The sequence below is a fragment of the Brassica rapa genome, chromosome A05 (assembly GCF_000309985.2).
Source record: "Brassica rapa cultivar Chiifu-401-42 chromosome A05, CAAS_Brap_v3.01, whole genome shotgun sequence".
In the NCBI taxonomy this organism is placed as follows: Eukaryota; Viridiplantae; Streptophyta; class Magnoliopsida; order Brassicales; family Brassicaceae; genus Brassica; species Brassica rapa.
Genome location: NC_024799.2, coordinates 20,742,370 through 20,770,113, shown reverse-complemented (window position 1 = coordinate 20,770,113; position 27,744 = coordinate 20,742,370). Strand labels below are relative to the sequence as shown.

Below are 27,744 nucleotides of genomic sequence, written 5' to 3'. Positions count from 1 at the left end.
TTAGTTTTTTTCCAAATTTTCTTTTTGAAAATCGAAAATTATGTTTGAAACTATTTTTTTAAAATTATATTTTTTAAGTATTATTTATATGTTTATTAGAATCATAAATTTCATATTCCAAAAATCTTACCACATCCTTCAACTCTAAACCCTAAGTCTAGATTAGTTAACCGGTATAAGTGTCTTCTACCCTTCATTAAAAGTAAGAGTAAAAATGATTAGTGTAGACATAAAAAATGGTACTATGAATGTGGTATTTGTGGATTGTGGTAATTTTCCATCAAAATTTGTTAAATTCCAAAGTATGTGAAATTTTTTGATTCACACAAAAAATTGTATCTTCAAGTTAAAGACTTCAAGTATGATTATTTTCACTTTTTTTTACTATTTTTCATTTAAATTAAAAAATCAAATATTAAATTTAAATTCTTAATGTAGTTATATATTTTTTTTGTTAGGATGATTTAGTATTTTAACTTAACAAAAAGTGTAGTTTTCAAAAGAAATAAAACACAATGTATTTTTAAAAATAAAATCTATTTGCAGAGTATTTTTACAAAATATCTATAATTATATATTGAATAACAACATCCTATAATTCAATTTAAAATATGTTAAAAAAAATTTGTCAACTAAAAGTTAAAAATAAATTAATCATTCAGTTTCTGAAAATAAAATTTTCTAGTGTATTTACGCAAATTCGAATATAATAAATTTTGTAATTAAGTTTTTAATTATTTTTATTATACAAAATTTAATAATTATCAACCAGTGATATTTAATAAATTTAAATATTTACAATATATATTTTTAACGTATACAAAGTTGTACCTTAAAATGTATAAAATATATTTTTGTATAACAAAAAAGTCTAGAAAATAAGATTTTCTACGGGAGGGAGTATATATAAGATGATCAAACTGTATTAGGTTTCTTTATCTAGATACGATCAAGATGTCAATTGTAGCCGCCTCCGCGTCGAAGAAATCACGGCCATCGTCATCGTTTTCGTCGTTGCCAGACGACGTTGCATTGAAATGCTTATTCCGCGTTCCGAGATGCTACGACCTAAACCTCTCTTTGGTCTCCAAAACCCTCAGGTCGCTCGTGCGCTCGGCAGAACTCCACCGTTTGCGATCCCAGCTCAAGTCCGTCTACGTCTCTTATTATTTCTATCAAGGCAGGTTTTCACGGTCCCCTAGCTACAGCTGGATCACTTTCCGTCCGGGTGAGAAGACCACTGACTATCAGTTGGAGCACCGATCTCTGTCGTCGGCGGATGTCTCGGGCCCTTGTCTTGGTTATGCAGTCTCCGTGGGACCAGATATCTATTTCATTGGTGGAGTCTCCGTTCCCTCCACGAAGCTTTGGATCCTTGACACTCGATCTGGTCATTTACGGACGGCTCCAAGCATGAAAGTGGGTCGGTCGGCAGAGTACAAAGTAGCTGTGGGAGTGGTTGAGGGGAAGATATATGTAATTGGAGGAAGTGATGAAGATAGCCAAGTGGAAGTGTTTGATCCAGAAACACAGACCTGGGACTTCGCTGGCGAGGAGAAGGTGAAATGTGAATCGGAGTTTAGTGTGTCTATGAAGCAAAAGGTTTATATGGTGGGCAGGGATGGGAGAGTCAGCACGTATAGTCCGAGAGAAGGTATAAAAAATGAAGCAACGGAGATGCTAAGTTATGTGAAGTTCTTGTGTGTGGTAAAGAATGTACTCTACGCTTGTTTTCAGTGGAGTGGGTTAATGTGGTTTAACACAAAGCTCAAGGTTTGGACAAGAGTGGTTGATCGTGATGGCAAGGATGGGAAGTTAGAAATGTATTCATTTGCTGCTCAAAAAATGGAGGAATTCGAGGGAAAGATAGCGTTTTTTTGGCCACTACCTAATATTGATTGCACGAAGAGTGAACTTATCTGTAAACTGATCGCATTGGATAGGGTCGGAGAAAATATTCGTGGGAGGATTGAGTGGTCTGGTATTGTGGCCACCTTGCCGCGTAACATTCGTTTGAAGGATTGTTTAGTTGTTTCCGGTTGATGGGCTCATTTTTTATTTAACGTGCTATACTATTCTTCGTGCTCACAAGTCACAAGTTGTTATGTGAAATGCACAAGGAAGGCACATATGTTGAACTTTCCGATAGCCGAGACTGAGCAAATTATCATGTCTATTCATGTTTACAAATTTTATTTTATTTGTCTACATTACTATACATACATATCTATCTTCCTTAGTTTACTTGTTTAACACCGTCTAATTCTTATAAATAACAAACACGTCTGACAACATCGGTTGGTTGGTTTTCCGGCTACTGCACACGAAACAAATGCACACAATGTAATGTCGTGCTTTTATGAATAATATTTAAACATATGTTTAAAAGAGCTGCAAAATGAGATGAGGAAAATGGGCCGAATAGCTTGCTAGCAGTCCTGAACTAATAACACGTGAGAAGATTCATATGTGAACTAAAAGACAGAGATGAAACCTATATAAGTTCATAAATAAAAAAAATAAAAGACAGAGAGAGTGTTATATAAGAAAAGAATATACATACAAAATCGCAAATAAACTAATTCATAAATTATATAATTTTAAACAATTTTTTTTCTTCGAGATAATGCAATTTTGTAATATAATAATAATGTACAACTAAGCCAAAATATTAAGTCATATCAATTGTCTATAATCCAAAAAAAAAAACTCTCGCTTTCGATTATATAAGGATAAATTATATGAATGGAAAAAAAGAGTCTTGTATAGGTTTACAAAACCTAATTCATTGGAACATATATCTCGTGTAATACGAATTTACACTACAAAAAAAACACAAAATACAAAATTAGCAACGAAAAATAACGAGGAAAATAATTCTTCGTAAATGCAAGTCTTATGTACGAGACCCTTACAAGGAAAAAACAAATCAACGTAATTTCGTCATAAAATAATGACAATAAAGTTTCGTCGTAAAAACGGCGCAATTTAACGTGGTTGTTACGACGAAAACATATTTCGTCGTAAAGTGGACATAAATATAACAAGGATTTTACGACGAAATATTTTACGCCTATTTAGGTCGAAGTCTCTAATGCACCAACTTTGTAGTTTTAAACACATTTTTTGTTTGGGCTACCTAACTATATTTCCTCATAAAGTCCTAGCAAAATTTCACCTACCAGTTTCGAAAACTTCCTATAGTTTGATGTTTATTGTAACACTACTAGATATCAGATCCTATATAAATTACACATACAAAAAAAAGATTAATTAGGCTAAAGTCACAAGTTAATTTGATGTTTATTGTAACACTACTAGATCAACTGTTACCTTTCATTTCACCTCTTGGGATGGACGATGACACCAGCATTGTATGCAAAGCAACAAATATCGATTTCATATGACAATTTACCCACAAAGTCATTTAAGATGAAAACATAGAGATATGCAAACCCTCAAAGTACATGAAGACACCATCCTTTCGGCACCATGGCTTCCTCTGCCTAACGATGACAGCAACCTTCTAACGGAGATCAGGTTTACCCATAACCGTGTCACCAACACATGCAGATGGCAAACGGTTAAGACGACCCTTGATACCCTTTACGGAGATGATGTAAAGGTTCTTGGCTCCAGTGTTGTCAGCGCAACAGTGGCTGCCACAGGAAGACCCAGTGACATCCTGAACTTGTTCCCAGAGGTTCCTACTCTTCCTATTAAACAACAAACATAGAAACAAATGGCAGATCAGTAACAGAACCGGCTATCTACAATAATTTATTGTACAATATTATATACTGGTTAAACTTTATAGATTTGAATTGCATTTATTTAAATTATTAGACTAGATATATTGTATGTTGAAATAATATGTGTCTTTATATGTAATTCGATAAATATCACTAAAATATTGAAAAAAAAGTTAAAGCGGAAGGGAACACATATTATTTACTTCCAAAACAAAATCAATAATGTTCAAAAAGAAATATGATTAACCGTTTATATTTGTGTTTTTCCTTTTCTGTTAAAAGGTTTTCCTTATTTGTTACTAACTTATATCTACTAATAATAGCAATCTTATTTAACTCCAAAAGTTACTTATGTTGAAAAGTTGTGCCATTTCTAAAAGATGTCAAAAATGTTGTGTGTTTTTTTAAAGTTCAATATAGGAAGGTTGTGTATTTTCTAAATTGAAAACTTGTGTCCTTTCTAAAAAATGTTTAAGAGGTTGTGTTTTTTTCTAAAAGTTCAATGTTGAAAGGTTGTGTATTTTCTAAAATTCATATAAATATCTTTTAAAAATGAAAAATTGTGACTATTCTTATAAGTATCTTTTGAAAATAACTACATTTATATTGGAAGAATGTGACGATTCAACTTGAATAGTTATGAGTCTTATGACTATTCAAATAAATTTTAAAAATCTATAAATAGTCCGTGACATGCATTTCTGAAAATATAATTTTCACTAATCGAGCTAATAAAATGGTGGAAAAAAAGGTTCTAAGCAGTTACTTGGCTACAAATCTTTAGAAGATATTTAAATGAAATGTTATAAACAAAAAATAGTTGGAAGAGTTTTACGTGTTTGGATAGCTAAAAATCCAAAAGAAATAATGAAATCATTAATCTCAATTTTCTTATACTAGATTAAAAGGTTGGTCTTTCATACATACAAATTTATTTATATCTGTTTCATGTTATTGTTGTGTCCTTATTGTCATTGTTGCTATTGTAAAGCAAACCAACAATCCCACGAATAATATATCCCAATTTAGTTGATATAAATGTTTATGTATACTACCTTATTGTTTTATTTGATTTTGGTTAAAGAATGAACTAATTGTTGGTTCTATTAATAGTAAACTAGACCTTGACCTGCACGACCGCGCGAGTATTTAATTTGTGTTTGTATTTAATAATATATTTGTAAATGTAATCATATTTGTAAATGTAAATGTTATATTTGTATTTAATTTTATATTTTAGAATTTTAGAGTAAAATGTATCACGAATATTGGGTATTATATAAAAAATATAATATTTATATAATTAGATTCATGTCTAAGATATATAACGAACAAATTTTTTTAAATAAAAAGTACGAAAATAGACAACTGTGAATTAGCATGCTATTTATAAATGATACATTAGCTATAATATTTGTAAGAAAATAAAATGATTGTTAAACTTCTATCAAATTTGGAACAAATACAAATTAAGATTTAAATTTGTAAGAAAATAAAATAAAAATATAAATTTTATGTAACTGATAAGAAATTATAAATAGGCTTAAGTTTGTGTACATTTAAACCATGACTTTGCGGATGTTTGCTTTTATTTTTGTAAATAAATTATTTTGTCTAAGTGATAGTATATATTTTAAAATTTTACATGTGATAAATAATTATTTAATAACATTTATAAGCATAATAATGTATAGTTTATATTTTTAATTTAATTTTGTTTTGGAAACCGTCAATTGTATTACCACCATTTTTAGAATATGATCCATGCATCTATACAAATGTTTTATTTTGTTTTTTTTTTGTGGATCAAAATTTTACGATAATGTCTATTAAATTGTTTTATATACATGGTAAGTTGGTAAATAATTATAATGGTGCATGTAATATATTTATATTGATAAGAAAAAAAATTTGTTCAAAAAAAAAGAAGAGTAACGTGAATTGTGGGGGAGAATGAGACAAAATGTAACTTATATTGTTACATAAATAGTTTGTGTATATTATTGATATTCATTAATATTTATAATATTAATATGAAATAAATAAGTTTAAAGATTTATATTGAATTGATTGTTAATTTAATTTAGAAAATGTTTTATTAATTTTGAAAAAGACATGGAAAACATAAAAGTAGGAGTAATTATTACTTCATTAATTTTAGAAAAGACAAAGATTACTTAAAAATAGGTTTATTTAATTATTTCAATGGCATTAGTTGTAAATATTTTACAAGTTTAAGGGTTAGTCTTAATTTTTACTTCTCTTTTAATAAATTAGATATATTCAACAACTTGAAGAATGTTTTGAAGGAAACATTATATTAATCACTGATTTTGAAGTTTTTGAAAACAACAGATAATTATAAAATTTCTAGCAATCGGTTTCAATTACGTATGAATGATCAGTCAACAATTGAGATTATTAATGATGTCGAATTTTCAATTGAATTTGAGAAATTTGAATTTTTAAACTATAACTAATTTCAATTGTTAGCCGATTCAAATAAACAATTTAACGGTTGGTTCTTATACATAAACAACAAAATAGAAACATATATTATTTTTATGTAGAAATATTATTTAATGGTATATAGTTAATAGTTTATTTAGGATAAAACCAAAATGAATAAATTTTAAATTTTATTTTTATTTTATCATATTGTGGTGTATATATGATGGGATATATGATGAGAAATTTCAAATTTATGGATTGTATATATATATATATATATATATATATATATATATATATATTCAAAAGTCATCAAAATATAAATAATATATATGTCAAATATTGTATTTTCGTAAAGGATATGTTCAAATATTGTTTTGTTACTTTATTGGGCATTAAACACTAATAGTTATATAAACACTAGTTAAAAGAACATGTTAGTGAGTAAAATTCAAAAATGATATCTAGTCAAATCTTACGTATATATACAAAATTATGGCATGTACTTTATTACTCACTGTCCGAGATTTTTATATTCAACAAATTCAGCAACCAATTTTTAAGCTAAAGTTTGATATATGGTATCGAGTACAGAAGCTACATTAATTTGAGCTAAGTAGTGAACTTGGGTTACACTATCAGAAATATTTTCAACATGATCATTTTGAATTTTGTTCAATTTAACAGTTATTTTTAAAAAGCTATTGGAAGTGGAAATAACTCATACACAACTTTTTTCTGTCATTACCCTATAAATTCCACTCGCAGGTTCATTGATATATGGTATGATATGTTACCGATTAACCCGACTTGATTGGATAATCTTGTAATGCCTCGTAATTGGTTTTTTTGGTCGAACCAATGGGAGTGCCGGTTTAATGTCCCTAGACTCGAATATGAGTTTTACGATAATAAAATAAATTATATGATGGAAATATTATTTCATTGATGTCTTTATTACAGACGCTTCATAGATGATCATACATGAGGTCTAATTAATTTTTAGCATTATTGCAACAACAAAATCCCAGAACACAGTCCCCGTCCCCGAAATCAGATGACCTACAGTCAATACTGCATTCGTACGGTCCATATGAACTCGTACATTTGTTAAAACATCGTGTTCTCATCACTGAACATAAAACACACCCACGTCATGTATCTATTGTGAAATAATATTTTTGAAAAAAAAAACTAATCAACAGCAATATCTATTAAACTATATGTATATACCTGATCGTGAACCCAGAGAATTTTGGCTAGACATGGAAACAACCAATATAGCTACAAGAAAAAACATTGCTACGTTTTTTGTGAAACCCATTTTGTTTTTCTTGTTTTATTAGTATATTCAAGAAAATAAAATGTTATGTAATGTTACAGACTCCAATAAGTCTTATTTATAGAACTTGAAATCTTTGTAGGAGTACCATTTTTCTATTCAATTCTTGCCATAAAGAGTTCTTTCATATTTGTCAACAATGTTATATTTTGGGTTGACCATAAAAACATCTTCATAGCTATAGAATGGAGGATCTAACAATGAATTAATTATAAGAAAAAGTATGAAAAAGAAAGATATAATATCTCATTTGATATCATTAAAATTTCATGAGATATTCTATCTACAAATGACATATTATCATTGGTTTGACTTTTTATATAGTATATATAAAGTTAAGCTGTATTAAATATTTATAAAAAGTTGATTTTTAATGGATTTCCCTTACAATGAAGTTGTTCAGTACTAGATGCAATACATGGAAACTGAAAGGAACGCATATTATTTACTTCCGAAACATTTTAAAATTGTTGGCAAAAAATATCAATTTCTGTATAATTATATATATATATTTTTGGTAAATGCCTCTCTTTGTTTTGTTAACTATAATTAGGATAAAACTAGTTTAATAAATATTAATATTTTATGTATATATATGACTTAGTGAAAAGTTATGGTTCGTATATATATAGTCAAAAATCAACAATGGGAAATAATATATATGGTCAGATATTGTTTCGCTTTGGTTATAAATATGGTCAAATATTGTACTCTTACTGGATTGGAATAGTTATAAATATGTCTTTTTTATGTTTATCATATTTGTGTATATATGATGGGATAATGATTATGATAGCCATCCGCGGCTGAAACGGATCTTAATGCCCGAAAGTTGGATAGGGTGGCCTTTACGTATAGATTTGCAAATTAATGAATATAGTCAAAATATATATGGTCAAATATTTTTTTTGTTTAAAAATATGGCCAAATATTTTTATACTGTATTTAAAATAAAAAATTAATAGCTGTAAATGGACGCATTTTTAAATAAATATATGGCAGTGGAGAAAATTCGAAATAATATCTAGTCAAATGTTCTATAAATAGATACAAAATTGTGGCATATACTTTATTACTTATTGTCTGAAATTTTTGCATGTCAAATGTCAAATTGTGGCATATACTATCACCATACAAAAATTAGCAGAAACTACATTAAGTTGTATTTTTGGTTTAGCTAGGATTTTTTAATTAAAATTTAATTAAAATTATACTGAGCGAGTCAAGTAGTCAACATGGGTTATACTATAAGAAATATTATTTTCCTTGATTAACCGTTTTCTATTCGATTCTTTCCATAAAGAGTTCTAATTCGTATTTGTCGACAATGTTTATTTTGGGTTGACCATAAAGTACTAGATGCATCACTGGTAAGGGCAGGGAAGCACGTCATTAAACATTATAACACCAAATTGTCTTAAAGAAGTTTAAAACAACAACTTCTGATTTTAACTTGGTCCTAATAGCTAACAAACTTCTTCTCTTCAAAAACAGCTCCTATACAAACAACAACTTCTGATCTAATAACTTGGTCCTGATAGCTAACAAACTTTCTTCTCCTCAAAAACAGCCTCTTCCACCCATTTAAATAAGTGCTCCTATACAATTAACAATAAGAGATTGGTGAAGCTTAAGAGATTCAGACCAAATTTTGTTAACATATCATCACTTGCATCGGTTTTGGTCAGAGAAACTTTGCCCCCATCTCTCTTACTCACGCACCTGAAGAACGGTGGACCAGGATTTTCTTGCGTCCTAGACATGTACATCTTCACAAGCTCACCACATACACTCTTGCTTGGGAATTAGGTATTTGAAAAGTTGATAAAAAAGAAGAGAAGACACGAGTTTATGTTTTTAATGATAGAGTAAAACGTATCGTTTCACTATTTAACAGAAGTTTAAGCAAAATTAATGGTTGACTTTGGGATGTTTAAAATTTCTGAATCAACATAAGTTTAGAATTATTTCGAGAAAATTATGAAAGTTTGATGAGAAAAATATTTGGCTTGTCTAAAAAATTGAGGGTTTTTAGCGTATTTTTGTTAGTTTGGGATTCAAATGGCGTTTTTCCCTATAAACACATAAATAATTAAAATTATATACTAAATGATAAAATCATTTGTAAAACATGTATTGACAATCCAAACAGTAGGCAAGTCATCTAGTAAATAAAACAACTTTGTTTGTAAAAATTACTAGATTCTTATGGAATTATTTTACATAATTTATAGTTGTCGATCTAAAAATTTAAGGTTAATAAGTTCACTCTTGTATAAATATATATATAGTAGAATTTTTGCTCTTTTCCTTAAGCCACACCAGCAAAAATTGACAACCCATCATATTTTTTAAAAACATTATAAAATCTCTAATATCTACTATTTTCTCACTAACTAGAGTCAATATATTAATGAAACATATAAAAATAATAGCCCATAATCTATTAATTATTTATTGGATATTAACATCTTATTATCTATTCTATTAAAATAGAAGTCACAACCTCATTTTATGTGTGATTTTTTTTATGTTAGACCATCCCTTAGAAAATTACTTAAATGAATGTTTCTATGCACATTTGAATTATTTTAACTATTTTTAAAAAATCAAATAGATTCTCATATTTTATCTGAATTACATCTGAATAAAATCTTTTGATATCTTTTTATTTATCGTTAAAGAAAACATTTTAAAATATTTAATTACTTCCGTTTGAATTTAAAATATAAATGTATATTTCGTTTTTACTAAAATAAACATTTAAATATTTAATTAATTTCGTAATTATTAAAATATAAAAGGTATATGTAATTTTTACTAAAATAAACCTTTTAAGTATTGAATTAATTTTGTAATTATATTACACACATGTACAATTTTGTATTAAATTTGTGATATTAATTTAACATAATACATTTCAATTAAATTTTTCATCTCTAACAGTTAGGATTTGTTAATTTAGAATTTTATACCACACTAATGAAAATATGCTATCAATATGAATGATCGGTCTACAAATGCTATTTTAAAAATGCATTCAGTTTTTGTTATTAAATATAATGGCCGGTTTATTTTTATTTTTTAATATTAGAAGGATATTGCTGTTTTTTTTACACAAAGATAATCAATCTTATTTTTATATAGTCCATATTCATATATTATTAATTAATGTAATTATTTTTGTTTCTTTTATTTTGTGCAATTTTGAGTGTGCAATCGGTATTGTACCAATTTATGTCATTAACATAAATAACAATTGAATGACTGAAAAAATACATTTCAAGTGAATACTTTTTTTTCAGTGTAGTTATTAACAAATGTAATTGTAGGTTTAAGTGTTAATTATATAACATGATGTATGATAGATGAAGAATTGCAAATAAAAATTTAACATTGTAAAGTTTTGGGGTAGAAAAGTCTAAATCACCAATAGACAACATAAAGAAACCTAAATATAGATAATAAAAAAACAGGTTTAAAAGGACAAAAACAATGCATTATAATTTCTGATTTAATAATTTAAATAAAGCGAACGTTTTATAAATTACACAAATATATTCGATTAACATATATGTATGACCTATAAAATACAAGTAAAATCGTAAGAAAATTAATATCTAAGTTATATTAAACGAACATAATTTTTCGTAAATATCACGTAATGTCAGGTTTTAGTTAATGCTCATATGGGAAATAGTAAAATTTATGGTGGGAATATTAGGTACGGTTTGGAAGAATTCCTGGAAGTCTTTTAGAAGATTTCCTGGAAGTCGTCTAGACCCTAAATATAACCTCTAAACTAAATTAACTAACTAAACATTTCATAAAATCAAATTAAATGTAATAAGTGTTTACTATCACAGAAATAAACACATATAAGTAAAATTTTAATTTTTCAAAAAAAACATTTAAGCTTTTTAAAATCTAACCCTAAGAATACATATAATACTACAACATATATTGTCAAACACTAGACAAAAAAGTATCATGATTCACTACTTTAACTCATCTATGTTGAAAACAATTAAATTTTATTACATCTTAATTTATATCACTTAAAACTTGAATAATTACATAATTTTAATTTTTCACTTATCAAAATATTTTTTACAAAATTATATATTATTTTTAAGTTCAACTATACCAGAAGACTTCCCAAGACCTCTTTCAGACGACTTACAGTATCTCAGAAGACTCAGAAGACATTCTGGGGCTATATTCGTAAAAATAAGTTCTGTTTTTTTGTTTGGTCACAAGGGGTTGGCTGTACTTTTACAAGTCTTTTAGGTTAGTTTTGCAATTGATTCAAGTTTGTGTATAGTTTTTTTAACGCTGATCTATTATCATGATATTATAATTATGAGAAAGATTACATAGACGATCTGACAACCGATAATACAACCTGCCTTATAAGAATCTACGTCTAACTGCATCACTTCAACCGTCCTACGGAGATCAAGCCTGACTGAGTTTACTTGCACCAAGTTTGAGTATAGTTTTGCATTTAAAATCAAGTTTTGAGTCATATTTGGCAAATACTCCTATTTTAATAAGAGAAATATCACTATTAATTTTAAACAATGAATTAATGGATTTGAAAATCCGAACTAAATCTAGTGTTATTGGTTTTGTGATTTTAAAATCTGTATTAAAATCAGGTGTTATTGGTTTAATGATTCATAAATTATGTATTAAATCAAGTGTTATTCAATCGTACGGATTTACTAATATATTTGATTTTATAATGAATTTGAATGAATTTGTTTAGATTTTTTAGTTAAAAATATAAAGACTCAAATCCAAGGGAAAACTTCTGGATTTGCATATTTTACTTGGATTTATAAATACTATATGGATTTCTAAAGCAATCAAAATATATAAACCAATAACACCTAAATTACTGCATGTAAACTATAAAATTGTTGTGTTTGAATTTCTAAAGCAATCAAAATATATAAACCAATAACACCTAAATTACTGCATGTAAACTATAAAATTGTTGTGTTTGAATATATTATATTAAAACATTAGTAATATGATAAACATTAAAAGTATATATCAATAATCAGGTAAATCAAATATTGGGGGAAATTTTACTTATACACTTTTCATGATACCACTTTTCACTTATATCACCACTCAAAGGACATTTTCATAAATAGCACATTCATTAATTGGTAAAAGACTAAACTAACCTTATCTTTACTTCAATCTATCGTCTCCTTCTTCTCCACCGTCGTGATCCTTTTTCTCTCTCCTTTCGGATCCACCGTCTCTCTCTCCGTCGGATCCACCGTCTCTCTCTCCGTTAGATCCGCCGTCTCTCTTTCCGAGATCCATCGTCTCTCTCCCTGTGGAGATCGTTCTTCTCTCTCCGTTGAGATCTGTCGCCATCTCCGACGAGATCCATTGTCGTCTCCGTTGAGTTCCATCGTCACTCTCTCTCACGCATCTAGCGATAAGCAATTACGAGAATCACGATTCAAAACCTCAAAGATGTTGGCTCCTCTCCACGATTCACACTGGTATGTTTCTAATTTGTGTTTTTTTTTGTTCGATTCAAGTAATATTTTGGATTTGTTCTTTCTGTTATAAAAAAAAATCAACGAAGGTTGGTTTACAACAGGTCGATCTAAGAGAAAGAGTTTCAATAGTGAACATTGAGTTTTCAAAAAATTATAAACCTTTATAAATCTGGGTTCAAGTAATTTTAGGATTTTCGTTCCTCTGTTATTCAAAAAACAAATAAGGTTGATTTAGACTTGTCTTTTGAATAGTTCTGGTTAGGAGAAATATTTTCGGATAGTGAACATTGTATTTAAAAAAATTATAACCTCTTATAAATCTGGGTTTTAAGATATTGTTGATAGTACAACTCAATGCTTTACAAGGTTTTATAAAGAAGTTTGTAAACAAGAGTTGATCATATATGTCTATAAAAAACATATAAATGTATGAATTTGAGAAGTCTTGTCTTTTATTATCTTATATTCTTTGTAAGACTGTTACCAAAATACATGAACATTATGCTTATATAAGGTATCTTTAGACTATGATTAAAAGTTAACATCATCTTTTTATTTCGTCTTGCAGGTAGATAGCAATGAATTTTGCACATCTTTGAGATTGCGTCCGAGGATTGATGAAGCTGGAACAGAACCACTAGACAATCTAAAAGTGATTATCCAATCGGTGTCTTGGTCAATAATGTGAAGCATTTTATAAAAGATTATAAATTTATTTTTATAAGGGTTTATAAATTAGAAGTTTGTAGAGACTTATAAAACGTTGTTTATTCTTTATTACTTCTTGTGGTTAATACAATGTTTGGATTTCTTGATGAATACAAACATTTGGTGACCCCAACACATCCTGATCTTGATGATATGAATTTTAACAGTGTTGGACAATTAGTTCAACAAGGACATAAAATGAAGAAAATCTAATGGGAACAAGGATTTGTGGATTTACCTTTTGCAACATATGATATAGGAAAATAACACATGAAAGACGATAAAAATGAAGAAAAAAGAAAGCTGAAAAGCAAATAAGAGTTCATAAATCATTTATAAAAGTTTATAAAACAGTTTGCAAAGTTTATAAGCTATTTATAAAGGTTTATAAATTATTTGCAAGAGTATCTAAACCATTTATAAAGGGTTATAGAACAATTAATAAAGTCTATAAACCATTTATAACTGTTTATAAAAACATTATGAAATTTTATAAACAATTTATAAGGGATATGTATACAATTTATATGGTTTATAGGTTTAGGAATCAATTAGAAAGTCTCTTAAATAATTTATAAGAGTCTATAATAATTTATAAAGAATTATAAAAATAATTTATAAGAGTTTGTAAAATAATTTATAAGGGTTTATAAGGATATATAAATAATTAATAATAGTTTATAAATCATTTATAAAAATTTATTTAAATTTTTTATGAATTTTATAAACCTATTATAAAGGCTGATAAAACAGTTTATAAAGTATATAAACTATTTATAAATGTTTATTACAAAATTATAAGAGTTTATAAATAATTCATAAGGGGAATGTATATAATTTATATGGTTTATATAGGTATATACATGTTTATAAATCAATTGGAGGTCTTTAAATCAATTATAAGAGTCTATAACCATTTAGAAAGGCTTATAAAACAATTTATAAAGTATATAAACTATATATAAATGTTTATTACAAAAATTATAAATGTTTATAAATAATTTATAAGGTTTATATATGTATATACATGTTTAGAAATCAATTGGAAGTCTGTAAATCAATTATAAGAGTCTATAACCATTTAAAAAGGCTTGTTATAAGAGTTAATAAAATAATTTTTAAGGGTTTATAAAGGTATGTAAATTATTTTCAAGGTTTATATAGGTATATACATGTTAAGAAATCAACCAGAGGTCATTAAATCAATTATAAGAGTCTATAACCATTTAGAAAGTCTTATTAAACAATATATAAGAGTTAATAGAATAATTTTTAAGGGTTTATAAATGTATGTAAATAATTTATAAGAGTATAAAACATTTATAAAAGCAATTTATATATAAGTGAACCAGTTAGAGATGAACATCTACATGGACATTATTTTTTGCTCCCCTTTGTAGTTCTTTTGGTCATATGAGTGATTGCACAAAATCTGACAGCATTCAACCCCAACCTAATACACTTCATATTAATCTATGTGTTTAGTTTGTCTTTTGCTTGTTTGAGAGTTCATTTTAAGACATAAATGGTTTAATTTGTTCATATAAGGATTTGTAAAAAAAAACATTCGTCTAAATTATAAGGACTTGTAATGGATTTTTAAGGAAGAGTTTATAAACGGATTATAAAAAGTTAATGAAGGGTTTATAAATCAGTTTATAACACCTATAAAACTAAAATTAGTTTATAAACAGTTCATAAATCATTTTACAAGGCTTACAAGAATTTACAAAATAGATAAGATTTATAATTTATTTATAACGGTTTATAAATTATTTAGCAAAATAGTTAACATTTATAAGATTTATAAACCATTTATCTTTTAGTCCATTGATTTCTTGGTCTTCTTCAAATACATGAGATACGGTTCACAGTTGCTAGAATCCTTGCTTGAAGATTTCAGTGAGATGGTTTTGAAGCAGAGCAAAATACAACACTTATAACACATTTAACATTAAAAGCCAGTGACAACATGTGTAAGATAAGAAGAAATATGCTTCTGTAGCTCAACAAATCCATGCTCCATCTCCACTGCTTCTTCAGATATTATACACAAAATAAGACATAAAAGACATGAATCTCATAAAGTAGCAAAACAGAATGCTAGACTACCAAAATAATAACATTTCACCTCATTTATTACACATACTAAACCTTGTTAGTTAAACTAACTAGTAGCTTTGCATTACCTCAAGAAAGTGAGGTACTTGATATGTATATCACCGCATGATATATGGTGTTTTTCACATCATTGTATAGGTGTTTTTGTATTGATTCGAGTCCATAATCCGAGTCAGTCTAGTCCTTTTTGATCTTTTACAGGTCTGGAGTTGGTAGAAGAATGAAGAGAGCATGCTTGAAGAGAAGCTGTCCTTTTGGAGCATTTTGCGGAGAACACTCAAGACGAACAGTCCCGAAACTGTTCTCTAGCAGAACAAGCAGACGGAGTGATCCCGAGGTTGTTCCCGACAAATAAGGAAGCTTCTATTTTCGGGAATTAAGGCCTTGTTGCCCTAATTTCTTTTCTACCTATTGGCGCCTCCATATAAAGACGCCATCTATCCTATTTTATTTCTTACGCTAGTTTTTTACAAGAGAACTATTAGCTTTTGCGATCTGCAACTTGTAAGGGAGAAGAATCCATTCTCTCATAGAGAAGACCTTCTGAACCCTTGTTTACTACTCTTATTATTATGCAGTTTCATTCAGGATCTATGTCTTTGATTTCTTGCATCATGATTGAGTAGTGATCTAGCTCGCCTAGGGTTTTTAGGGTGTTGAAATATGAGCTAAACATAGATAAGCTATTCTTGATTATTCTTCATCCATACTATTCATAAAGCTTCCATTAATCTGATCACTTGATGTTAGATCCTAAGTTTATCGCCTAGCTAACTGCTTAGGAGATAGCTTGACATGTATTGAATGAGCTTAGTATCCCTAATCAGCGAAAGTAGATATTAGGGTAGTAAGTGAACTGATCGGACCTGACCCCTAAGGCTTGCAGTCGTTTCTCATCTCAACGACAGTTAGATGATGGGACCGACCAGCAAAGAGATCACCACCACGACAGTGGGGTGTTCCAGCTGAGTGATCCGAGTTCTAGAAAGCACTGCACCGCGCTTGAATAATTGTTTGGCTCTCGCTCAACACCCAATGAAATACCCTAGGCTAGCTTCTTGTTAAATTGAATAAATCTCTAGTTTACTTGTTTTCCGCGTCACCAATTGAAGTGAAAACCATTTTCTTCTTAGCTTGATATTGAGATTTATAAGAGTAAAGTGTAGACTGGTCCTCTGGATTGAATCTAAAGTACTATAATCACAACTGTTAACTTGGCAGTAGCAAAGATTCATATTTAGTGTATCAAGTTTTGGCGCCGTTGCGACGGGGACCAGATTTTTTTACCTCTACTTTTCGGTTTCATTTTAAGTCTAAGATATCTAACTCGCCTCTGTTTCTTTGTCACAGCTAATGATCCAGGTGCATGACCAGTAGACATACTCGGAGCAACGCCCAAGGACCATTGCGAGAAGAACTTAGAACGTCAGAACCGTCAACTGCCTAGACCTACAAGCACCAACATGGGTGATCATCAGGATGATCTTACTGCTGCGTTTGCACTCATGCAACAACAGATGCAGCAGATGCAGCAAACTATCCAAGCGAACGCTGCAAACCAACGGAATGCACCGGAGGAAGTTGATCAGATTGGCCAAAGGAATCTCTTGCGTAATCTACCTGCTACGCGATCCGCCATCAACCCTCCACCTTGCACTAGACAAGACTTTGAGATCAAGCCCGCCTTGATAGGTCTGGTGCAGAGGAAGATCTTCAACGGACTTCCTGCAGAAATACCGATGGACCACATTGAAAACTTTGAGAAGATGTGTGGGTTCACTAAGGCGAATGGAGTACCACCAGATTACATCAAGTGTACCTTGTTCCCTTTTTCCCTCGATGGGAAGGCTGCTCGCTGGCTAGATTCCTTACCAACTGGATCGCTCACAACATGGGAACAAGTCAGATCCGCTTTCTTGAGCCACTTCTACACGAAGTCAAAGACGGCAGCGCTGAGACAGAAGATCGCCACCTTTAAACAGCTGGTAGATGAGCCGTTCTGCGACGCATGGGAGCGATTCAACGTCTACCGCAGAGAGTGCCCACATCACGGTTTTGAAGAAGATTATCTACTCGGAGTTTTCTACGATGGAGTAGGTTGGGAGTACAGGAATGCTTTAAACTCAGCCAGTAATGGAGATTTCATGACCCAATCCACTCAAGGCGCTTTCGCGCTAATTGAGAACATGGCCTCAAGCTCAGCTGACAGCAACCGAGAGACTGACCGCACCCAAAAGGTGAACAGCATCGACAATAGCAAAATAGATGAGCTCTCTGCCAAGGTCGATCAGCTGATTAAGAGTAATCAGAACCATGTCTTCATCATGGAAGAGTCTCCTCAGGATAAAGGAACCACAGACACTACATCAGAAGCGGACCAGGCGATTGAAGACCACCATGAGGTTAGCTATGTGAATGGGCAAGGATGGCAGTTTAAGAACTATCACCCGAACCCTAACGTGAGGAACAACCCCCACCTGTTCAACAACCCTAAACCCGATGGTAACACAGAAAATGCTCAAGGCAATCAAGTTCAGAATAGTGGCTACCAACGGGGGTATGGAAATCAAGGACGAACCTTTGTCCTCAGCCCAGCTCAGAATACTCAGTTCCACAACCAGAAACAACCGACTAACCAGCAGCCTGCACAGCCTGCTCAAACTGCTCCACAAGACGAGATGAAGAGTCTTGCCAATATGATGAGCCAGCTGCTCCAAGGACAACAGATTCAGGGAAAAGCACTGAATCAGGTCACAAACGACATCAATACCCGAATGAATCACATGTTCAATGACCTGAGTGCCAAATATGATAATGTCTCGAGCCATATGAGGCAGATGGATATTCAGATTGCTCAGACTGCTGAGAGTGTGAAGAGACAGCAAGGCACTCTTCCTGGAAAAACAGATAAAAATCCCAAGGAGTGTAATGCAGTCGCGCTTAGGAGTGGGAAGCAGTTAACTGATCTGGCACCCAAGAGATTCACAACAGCTGAAAAGGGGAAGCAGAAAGAATCAGAACAGCCACCTGTAACCGCACCAGCAGACGAGGAAGAAGCAGAGCTTCCTGTTAAACATACTCCGACCACTACAGAGCAGCCTACTGTGGTTGTTCGCCCAGCGGCAGAACCTGTTCCCACCCGTGACTATGTGCCAAAGGTTCCGTACCCTGTTCCTGCTAAGGCCACACGCAAGGACAAGGAGGAGATGAAATGTAGGAAGATGCTGGAAGACTTAACAGTCAGACTCCCTCTCATGAGTGCAATCCAGATGATGCCATCCATGAGTAGCTTTGTGAAAGGACTAATTTCTGGAAAGATAACCGATGACAGTGAGTTCATGGTAGTCTCTAAAGAGTGCAGCGCTGTTCTCCAGAACAAAAGGATCAAGAAGCTAGGTGATCCTGGAAAATTTGTCCTTTCCATCCAAATAGGGAGAACAGTCTTCTCGTGTTCGCTAGTCGATCTGGGATCAAGCATCAACCTCATGCCGTACTCTGTGGCTAAGCGCCTAGGATTCACAGATTTCAAACCTACCAGGATGTCCCTAGTGTTTGCTGATCGATCAGTGAAATCTCCAGTCGGAATTATCGAGGATATCCAGGTTCTGGTTGGGAACACACTTGTCCCTGCCGATTTCGTTGTTCTGGAACTTGAGGAAGAATCAAAGGATCCTCTGATCCTAGGCAGACCATTCCTATGCACTGTCGGAGCTATCATAGATGTGCGACAGGGAAAAATCGATCTCCACCTAGGAGACATTGTGATGAGGTTCGAGATGAATCAGATGCTCAAGAAACCTATGCTAGATGGACAAACCTTCACTGTCCAAGAGGAGGGTGATCCGCTGGAACCGAGTGATCAGATGATTGAGGAGATCCTAATAGATGATCCGCTGGAACTAGCTCTGACTAGAGCTGAAGCAGAACAGAATGTCCAGAACATCGACGCTGATGGGTACGCCAAGATGTTGGACTCCGCCAGAACCATGGAAAGATTAGTGGCATATCTTAGTCTGGGGGAGAACAATGCCTCAGACTCATCGAGCTCGCCTGTTCCACCAAGTAGGAACAATGACCCGTGGAGTGAATCCAAAGCTCCAAAAGTCGAGCTCAAAACACTCCCTAAGGGGCTCAGGTACGCATTTCTTGGACCAAATTCTACATACCCAGTAATCGTAAATGCTGACCTGAACAATGCTGAAACTGCTCTTCTCTTATGCGAACTTAGGAAATATCGAAAAGCATTAGGATATTCCCTAGCTGATATACCTGGCATTTCACCTGATCTGTGCATGCATAGAATACACCTAGAAGATGAATCAATGACTTCTGTAGAACATCAGAGGAGGTTAAACCCAAATCTGAAAGATGTTGTAAAGAAGGAGATAATGAAACTTCTAGAAGCTGGTGTAATTTATGCGATTTCTGATAGTAAGTGGGTTAGTCCTGTTCATGTAGTGCCTAAGAAAGGAGGGATCACTGTTATAACAAATGAAAAGAATGAATTAATCCCTACTAGAACAGTAACTGGTCATCGCATGTGCATTGATTTCCGTAAATTGAATGCTGCGACTCGCAAGGATCACTTTCCACTTCCCTTCATTGATCAAATGCTTGAAAGATTGGCTAACCACCCTTACTATTGCTTTTTAGATGGTTATTCAGGTTTCTTTCAGATTCCCATCCACCCAGACGATCAAGAAAAGACGACGTTCACATGTCCTTATGGAACATACGCCTACAGGAGAATGCCTTTCGGGCTGTGCAATGCTCCAGCGACCTTTCAACGCTGCATGATGTCAATTTTCACTGATCTAATTGAAGACATAATGGAAGTTTTCATGGACGATTTCAGCGTCTATGGGAGCTCCTTTAGTGTCTGTTTGTCAAACTTGTGCAGGGTTCTGAAGCGATGCGAGGAGAAGCATCTCGTGCTGAATTGGGAAAAATGCCATTTCATGGTCAGAGATGGGATTGTTCTAGGACATAAGATTTCAGAAAAAGGCATCGAAGTGGACAAGGCAAAGATCGATATCATGATGAGTCTGCAACCCCCAACTTCAGTGAGGGGAATAAAAAGCTTTTTGGGACATGCTGGTTTTTACAGAAGATTCATCCAGGACTTCTCGAGAATCGCAAGACCACTCACTAGACTGCTCTGCAAGGAAACAAAGTTCGATTTCGACAACGAGTGCTTAGCTTCATTTCACACGATCAAGGGAGCTCTTGTCAGTGCACCGGTTGTCCAACCCCCAGACTGGGACCTCCCTTTCGAGATCATGACGGACGCGAGTGACTTTGCAGTGGGAGCAGTGCTTGGACAGCGGAAGGATAAGAAGCTCCATGTGATCTACTACGCGAGCAAGACACTGGATGAAGCTCAATGTAGGTATGCCACCACAGAGAAGGAACTCCTGGCCATCGTCTATGCTTTTGAGAAGTTCCGATCATATCTGGTTGGGTCTAAAGTGATAGTCCACACGGATCATGCAGCTCTCAAGTACCTGCTCACGAAAAAAGATGCCAAACCGCGGCTCCTGAGATGGATTCTCCTCCTTCAGGAATTTGACCTGGAAATAAGAGACAAGAAAGGGGTAGAAAATGGAGTAGCGGACCACCTTTCCAGAATGAAAATAAACGATGATACAGTGATTGACGAAGAACAACCAGTGGAACACGTCAGTGCGATTGGTCTTTGCTACACGGAACAACCAATGCGCATAGAAACAGCTTGTTCTTCGCAACTAGAGCCGTTTGTGGCAACAATCCAGAAGCAATATCCTGATCTACCGTGGTTTGCTGAGATTGCAAATTTCTTAGCTGCTGAAAAGGAGCCTCAGAAGTTCACGGGGAACGAGAAGAGGAAATTCTTAAGAGAGGCAAGGCACTACTTCTGGGATGAGCCTTATCTATACCGACAATGCAAGGATGGGATCTTCAGACGATGTGTTCCGGAGGCTGAAATTCCAGGGATCCTACACCACTGCCACGGATCTTCCTACGCTGGACACTTCGCCACATTCAAAACAGTCTCCAAAATTCTCCAAGCGGGATTCTGGTGGCCAACAATGTTCAGAGATGCTCACGCTTTCATATCCAGATGCAATGCATGCCAGCGAATGGGCAGTATCAGCAAAAGGAATGAGATGCCCAGAACTACATATTGGAAGTTGAGGTGTTCGACTGCTGGGGGATAGATTTTATGGGACCTTTCCCACCTTCTCACAAAAACGAGTACATCCTGGTTGCAGTCGACTATGTCTCCAAGTGGGTAGAAGCAATTGCTAGTCCGACCAACGACGCACGAGTTGTAACCAAGATGTTCACCTCCATCATCTTTCCAAGATTTGGAGTACCTAGAGTGGTTATCAGCGATGGTGGAACTCACTTCATCAACAGAGTGTTCCAAGGATTACTGAACAAGAACGGCGTGAAACACAAGGTTGCAACCGCCTATCATCCTCAAACGAGTGGCCAAGTGGAAATTTCCAACAGAGAGATCAAGAACATTCTGCAGAAAACAGTCAATACCACGCGTAAGGACTGGTCCATCAAGCTTGACGACGCTCTCTGGGCCTACAGAACAGCCTATAAGACCCCATTAGGGACCACTCCCTATCATCTGGTCTATGGCAAGGCATGTCACCTACCTGTGGAGCTAGAGTATAAGGCAGCTTGGGCTGTTAAGCTGCTTAACTTCGATATCAAACCTGCTAAGGAGAGGCGAACAATTCAGATCCATGAGTTGGAAGAGATTAGGCATCTGGCCTATGAGAGCTCCAAAATCTACAAAGAAAAAACCAAGGCATTCCATGACAAACGGATCATCAGCAGAAGCTTTGCTCCGAATGATCAGGTCTTACTATTCAACTCAAGGATTAAGCTGTTCCCTGGAAAGCTAAAATCCAGATGGTCAGGACCTTTCACCATCAAGGAGGTTCGCCCCTATGGAGCTGTCGTGTTGCTGGACACAAGAGGAGGAGAATTTGTTGTTAATGGGCAGCGCCTCAAGCCTTACCTTGCTGATACAACAATCGCTGAAGGTGTAGAAATACCCTTAAGTGATCCCCTTCAAGCCTAATCGGCTCACAAAAGTCAAGCTAGTGACTGAAAAGAAGCGCTTGGTGGGAGGCAACCCACTGGTGAGTGTAAATATTTCTTTTATTTCTAAAAAAAAAAAAAAAAAAAACTAACTTGCAGGAAGAAAATCGAGCACTTCTCAGCAGAACACTCCGGCGTTTGTTCCACTGATTGTTCCCAGGTAAGTGCTCGAACAAAAAAAAAAAAGAGGAAAAGGGAAATGGCCTATTTAAGGCCCACTAACTTTACCACCCCCCTTATATCTAGAGCCGCAAACCAACCTCAAAGAACCCTAAATCGAAAACTCTCATTTCATATTCTTCTTCATCGATTTTGCTCTAATCTCTTGGATCCTCTAGAGATCGGTTTGGTTTTGCAGGAACAACAATCCAATCAAGGTAACCGCTCAGATCCCCTTCCCCTTCGCGCATCCAAAACGCGGTTTGGAAGTGTCTCCTTGAATCCTCCTTACCTATTGCTTAGCGATTGGTTCTTAGATTGTAGCTATATCTTTTGCGTTCTTGAGTAATTGCGATTGTGTTGGGAATTGATGGAAGTTGTAGGTTGTTAGAAATTGATGGACTTGGGCAAAATTGAGAGATTGGAATGTCCCATCGTTTCTGAACAACCGTTGAGCATGGCTAATTTGGAAATTGACTTTGTTTTGCAGATGCCTCCAAGAACAAGGAACCCTAAAGCACTCAAGGCCTCTCGCGGAGCAGCCACGCCTTCTCACTCCGCGAACGTCCCTTCCTCCTACCCATGGCCGAACAAGGCTGAGGGTCAACCGATCAACATCAATGACCCACTACTCCTTGACTACAATTGTGAGGGGTGGGACAAGGAGTCCGCAGCAAGATACAACAGGCTTCTCGCAGCAGAGATCCTGCCCACACGATTTGCTCACGCGGAGACCTTAGCTGCTCTTGGTCTCGAGTCTGATGTGTTCGAGACGCTCGATGTCATGGGCCTCGCTCCTCTCTGCTACCAAGCCCAAGTTCTCTATCCAGATTTGGTTCGGCAATTGCTCGCAACAGCTCAGATTACTTACCAGAACCCAACTGCGCCAACATACGAGAACTGCTACTTCTCCTTCATGGCTGACGGCAAGTTCTGCTCCATCTCTCTCCACGATCTAAACGAACTACTCGAGATCGCAGACACGCCAAGAGAGGTCTCAGTTGACAAAAAGTTCGCGCCAGCAAACGCCTTTTGGGATCTCATTGCGACAGGGAAGTTCACTTCTCGCAAGGCTTATCAGTCACAAATCCGAAACCCCACTCTGCGTATCATTGCCAAGATCGTCTCGAACATCCTATTCGCAAAGGAACACACCTCCAAGGTCACAAACGGAGAGCTGCAGGTTCTATACACCGGCCTCGAGGATGAGATCCGTAGAGACAGAGTCATACCGATACAGACTGTGAAAACAAACCCTGGATTCCTTCTCATCACGATGCTCTCTGAGCGCAAGGATTCCATGGTCCGAACGGAAGACAAGAAAGATCGCTGCGGCAGTGTTCTCACACCCTTGTTCAAACGCTTCAACATCGACCTGGATTCCTACACGGTTGTTCCTGAGCTTGAGTACATTGACACCGCCTATTTGATCACGTGCCACATCCTGCGCGACGAAAGCACATACAAGTTCACAGACAAGGACGGGATCACTCTCTACTGCAAGCTCCCTCTTCCAGGGTTAACAGATTTCACAACCTTGGATAACATAGTGTTCTTGCCAAACGCAGAACACTTGTGCGTCGACCCCCGAGCGCCAATTCCAGATGAGAATGCGGCAGGGGATGATGTGGAGGACATAACTCCACCTGCTGATGGTGCTTACGACCTAGAGGACCTCACGGATGTTACAGATGACCACGCCTACAGACGTTGGATGGTGGACTCCCAGAAGAAAAACAACAGCCTCATGAAGAGGATCCTCAGAGCACTCACTGGAGGCTGCATCAGAAGTCAGGATGAGCAGACGACGCAAGGAACAAGGCGCCCAGGCAAAGAACCAGCGGGCACTTCAGCTAGAGAAGAGAGACTTCCGAGGAACCGGAGAACAGCCGGCCACTCCAGCAGCGGCGATTCAGACTGAGTCCAAACGGACTATTCCTATTCCCTTGTTTTATCCATCTGAACTATTTATTTCCCTGCTATTTGTTTTTGGTTTGGTGTGTTTTAGCCTTCTCCGATTTATTTTCACAACCAGGGATGGTGTGAAGTAAGTCTGGGGGAGAAACTCTGTACGATTTCCATGTTTTTATTGAGTCAGTCCCTAGGATCGAGTCAGTCCAGTCAAACTTATTGTGGTAATCAGGACCTTATTTTGTGATGATTTCTTAACCACCTCGTGCTTTAACCTTCTTATTCAGTGACCTTAGCAGTGATGAAAGACCCACACATGGACCTGGAACACCCTGACTTATCTCATTTGACACTCCAGAAGTTCTCCACCGATCAGGTTACACTGGGTAGACTCAACTCCACTATATCTGAACCTAATCTGGACTTTAATTCTTCTTGTTATGGGTACTAGATCAGGGAAACGAGACCTATACTCAGGACTTCTTATCCTTTTTATCCATCTTGCTGTTCCTGAGTAGCTAGCTCATCTTTAGCTAGTTCCCACCTTGTACCTTAGCCTTCGTTCCAACTTCATGCATTTGTTTCTCAGTGTTATATGTGCAGATATGTGCAAAAAGGTTGGAGAGGAAAGGATCAACGCAGCCTTTACTCGTTACTGCTGCAGAAATTCAATCAGAAAGGAGAACAAGCAGATCAAGGGACCAACTGCTCCATGACCAATGGATCGTGCAAGTATAGCAGAATGATGCGAATCAGATCCACCAGTGGCCTTCTCAAAATCACATGCTACCTCCTTCTTCGTCACCTCATCTCTACTTTCGTTTCATCAAAAAAAAAAAAAAAAAAAAAAAAAAAATTAATTACCTTTCGTTTTTGGCATTTGACGATGGAGAAGGAGATGAGTTCGAGGGAACATGAGCCACTGGGAAAGCCAAGAAGGAGTTTAGGTTAATTTTCGGAGAACATAGAAGGGGGCAAGCAGAGCAGTCTGATGACTGTTCCAGAACAGAGAGCAACCGTTCGAAAGAGAGCAAAAACGAGTAGAGGCTGTGGACATCAATGGATCCGTTCTCTCTTGCCATTTTGTGCGATATCCTGCATCCTCTAAGAAATCGGTAACCCCTAAACACTCTCAACTCCACCATTAAAAAGCTTGTTCCATACCTAGACCGTCCACCCTGAGTAGCGCCCATGACAAGAAGCTCACGAAAATTCTAATTGAACAAATGGAGTTTGGTCTCGAAAGTGTCGCTTTTTCAGGTCAAGATGTAGAGTAAGGAGCCGATCTGTGAACAGCGATCAGGGGTTTCCAGTAAGTGTGTGTGGTTCTAATCTACTGCTTGTATGGTTCAGAGATTTGTGGTAAGAGTATGGTTGCTGAGAATAAGCGAGTTCCCACACTTTCAAACTTTTCTCCTGTTCTTGATACTTGCCTTGTTCGAGGACAAACAAGGATCTAAGTCTGGGGGAATTGATATATGGTGTTTTTCACATCATTGTATAGGTGTTTTTGTATTGATTCGAGTCCATAATCCGAGTCAGTCTAGTCCTTTTTGATCTTTTACAGGTCTGGAGTTGGTAGAAGAATGAAGAGAGCATGCTTGAAGAGAAGCTGTCCTTTTGGAGCATTTTGCGGAGAACACTCAAGACGAACAGTCCCGAGACTGTTCTCTAGCAGAACAAGCAGACGGAGTGATCCCGAGGTTGTTCCCGACAAATAAGGAAGCTTCTATTTTCGGGAATTAAGGCCTTGTTGCCCTAATTTCTTTTCTACCTATTGGCGCCTCCATATAAAGACGCCATCTATCCTATTTTATTTCTTACGCTAGTTTTTACAAGAGAACTATTAGCTTTTGCGATCTGCAACTTGTAAGGGAGAAGAATCCATTCTCTCATAGAGAAGACCTTCTGAACCCTTGTTTACTACTCTTATTATTATGCAGTTTCATTCAGGATCTATGTCTTTGATTTCTTGCATCATGATTGAGTAGTGATCTAGCTCGCCTAGGGTTTTTAGGGTGTTGAAATATGAGCTAAACATAGATAAGCTATTCTTGATTATTCTTCATCCATACTATTCATAAAGCTTCCATTAATCTGATCACTTGATGTTAGATCCTAAGTTTATCGCCTAGCTAACCGCTTAGGAGATAGCTTGACATGTATTGAATGAGCTTAGTATCCCTAATCAGCGAAAGTAGATATTAGGGTAGTAAGTGAACTGATCGGACCTGACCCCTAAGGCTTGCAGTCGTTTCTCATCTCAACGACAGTTAGATGATGGGACCGACCAGCAAAGAGATCACCACCACGACAGTGGGGTGTTCCAGCTGAGTGATCCGAGTTCTAGAAAGCACTGCACCGCGCTTGAATAATTGTTTGGCTCTCGCTCAACACCCAATGAAATACCCTAGGCTAGCTTCTTGTTAAATTGAATAAATCTCTAGTTTACTTGTTTTCCGCGTCACCAATTGAAGTGAAAACCATTTTCTTCTTAGCTTGATATTGAGATTTATAAGAGTAAAGTGTAGACTGGTCCTCTGGATTGAATCTAAAGTACTATAATCACAACTGTTAACTTGGCAGTAGCAAAGATTCATATTTAGTGTATCACCGCACACATGCTCCACATCATTCATAGTCTTCTTTGAGTGTGAATTCAGCTGAAACA

General features: G+C 34.9%; 3 protein-coding genes, 1 long non-coding RNA gene and 1 other non-coding gene across 5 annotated transcripts; 4 read left to right on the top strand and 1 right to left on the bottom strand.

The window, feature by feature from the left end:
* Nucleotides 1-954: 954 nt before the first annotated feature.
* Nucleotides 955-2,043, top strand: LOC103869773 (F-box/kelch-repeat protein At2g22050-like). Its single transcript, XM_009147851.3, has one exon. It carries the CDS (start codon nt 955-957, stop codon nt 2,041-2,043), a length of 1,089 nt encoding a protein of 362 aa, XP_009146099.1.
* A 5,393-nt stretch (nt 2,044-7,436) lies between these two features.
* On the top strand, nt 7,437-16,500 carry LOC117133969. The gene is made up of 2 exons (XR_004458049.1): nt 7,437-13,073; nt 13,642-16,500. It is a non-coding gene; the product is annotated as an uncharacterized LOC117133969 (long non-coding RNA).
* An 829-nt stretch (nt 16,501-17,329) lies between these two features.
* Nucleotides 17,330-22,054, top strand: LOC117134389 (the record flags this gene model as incomplete). Its single annotated transcript, XM_033292694.1, has 1 exon — nt 17,330-22,054. A coding segment is annotated over exon 1 (4,689 nt), but the record flags the coding sequence as incomplete, so codon positions are not given.
* LOC117134467 lies at nt 17,852-17,958 on the bottom strand. The gene has a single exon (XR_004458652.1). It is a non-coding gene; the product is annotated as a small nucleolar RNA R71 (small nucleolar RNA).
* Nucleotides 22,055-23,241: 1,187 nt separating the features above from the next.
* On the top strand, nt 23,242-27,030 carry LOC117133967. The gene is made up of 2 exons (XM_033291225.1): nt 23,242-23,380; nt 23,653-27,030. The coding sequence occupies exon 2, from the start codon at nt 23,653-23,655 to the stop codon at nt 25,081-25,083; it is 1,431 nt and encodes a 476-aa protein (XP_033147116.1). The 5' UTR covers nt 23,242-23,380; the 3' UTR covers nt 25,084-27,030.
* Nucleotides 27,031-27,744: the final 714 nt, after the last annotated feature.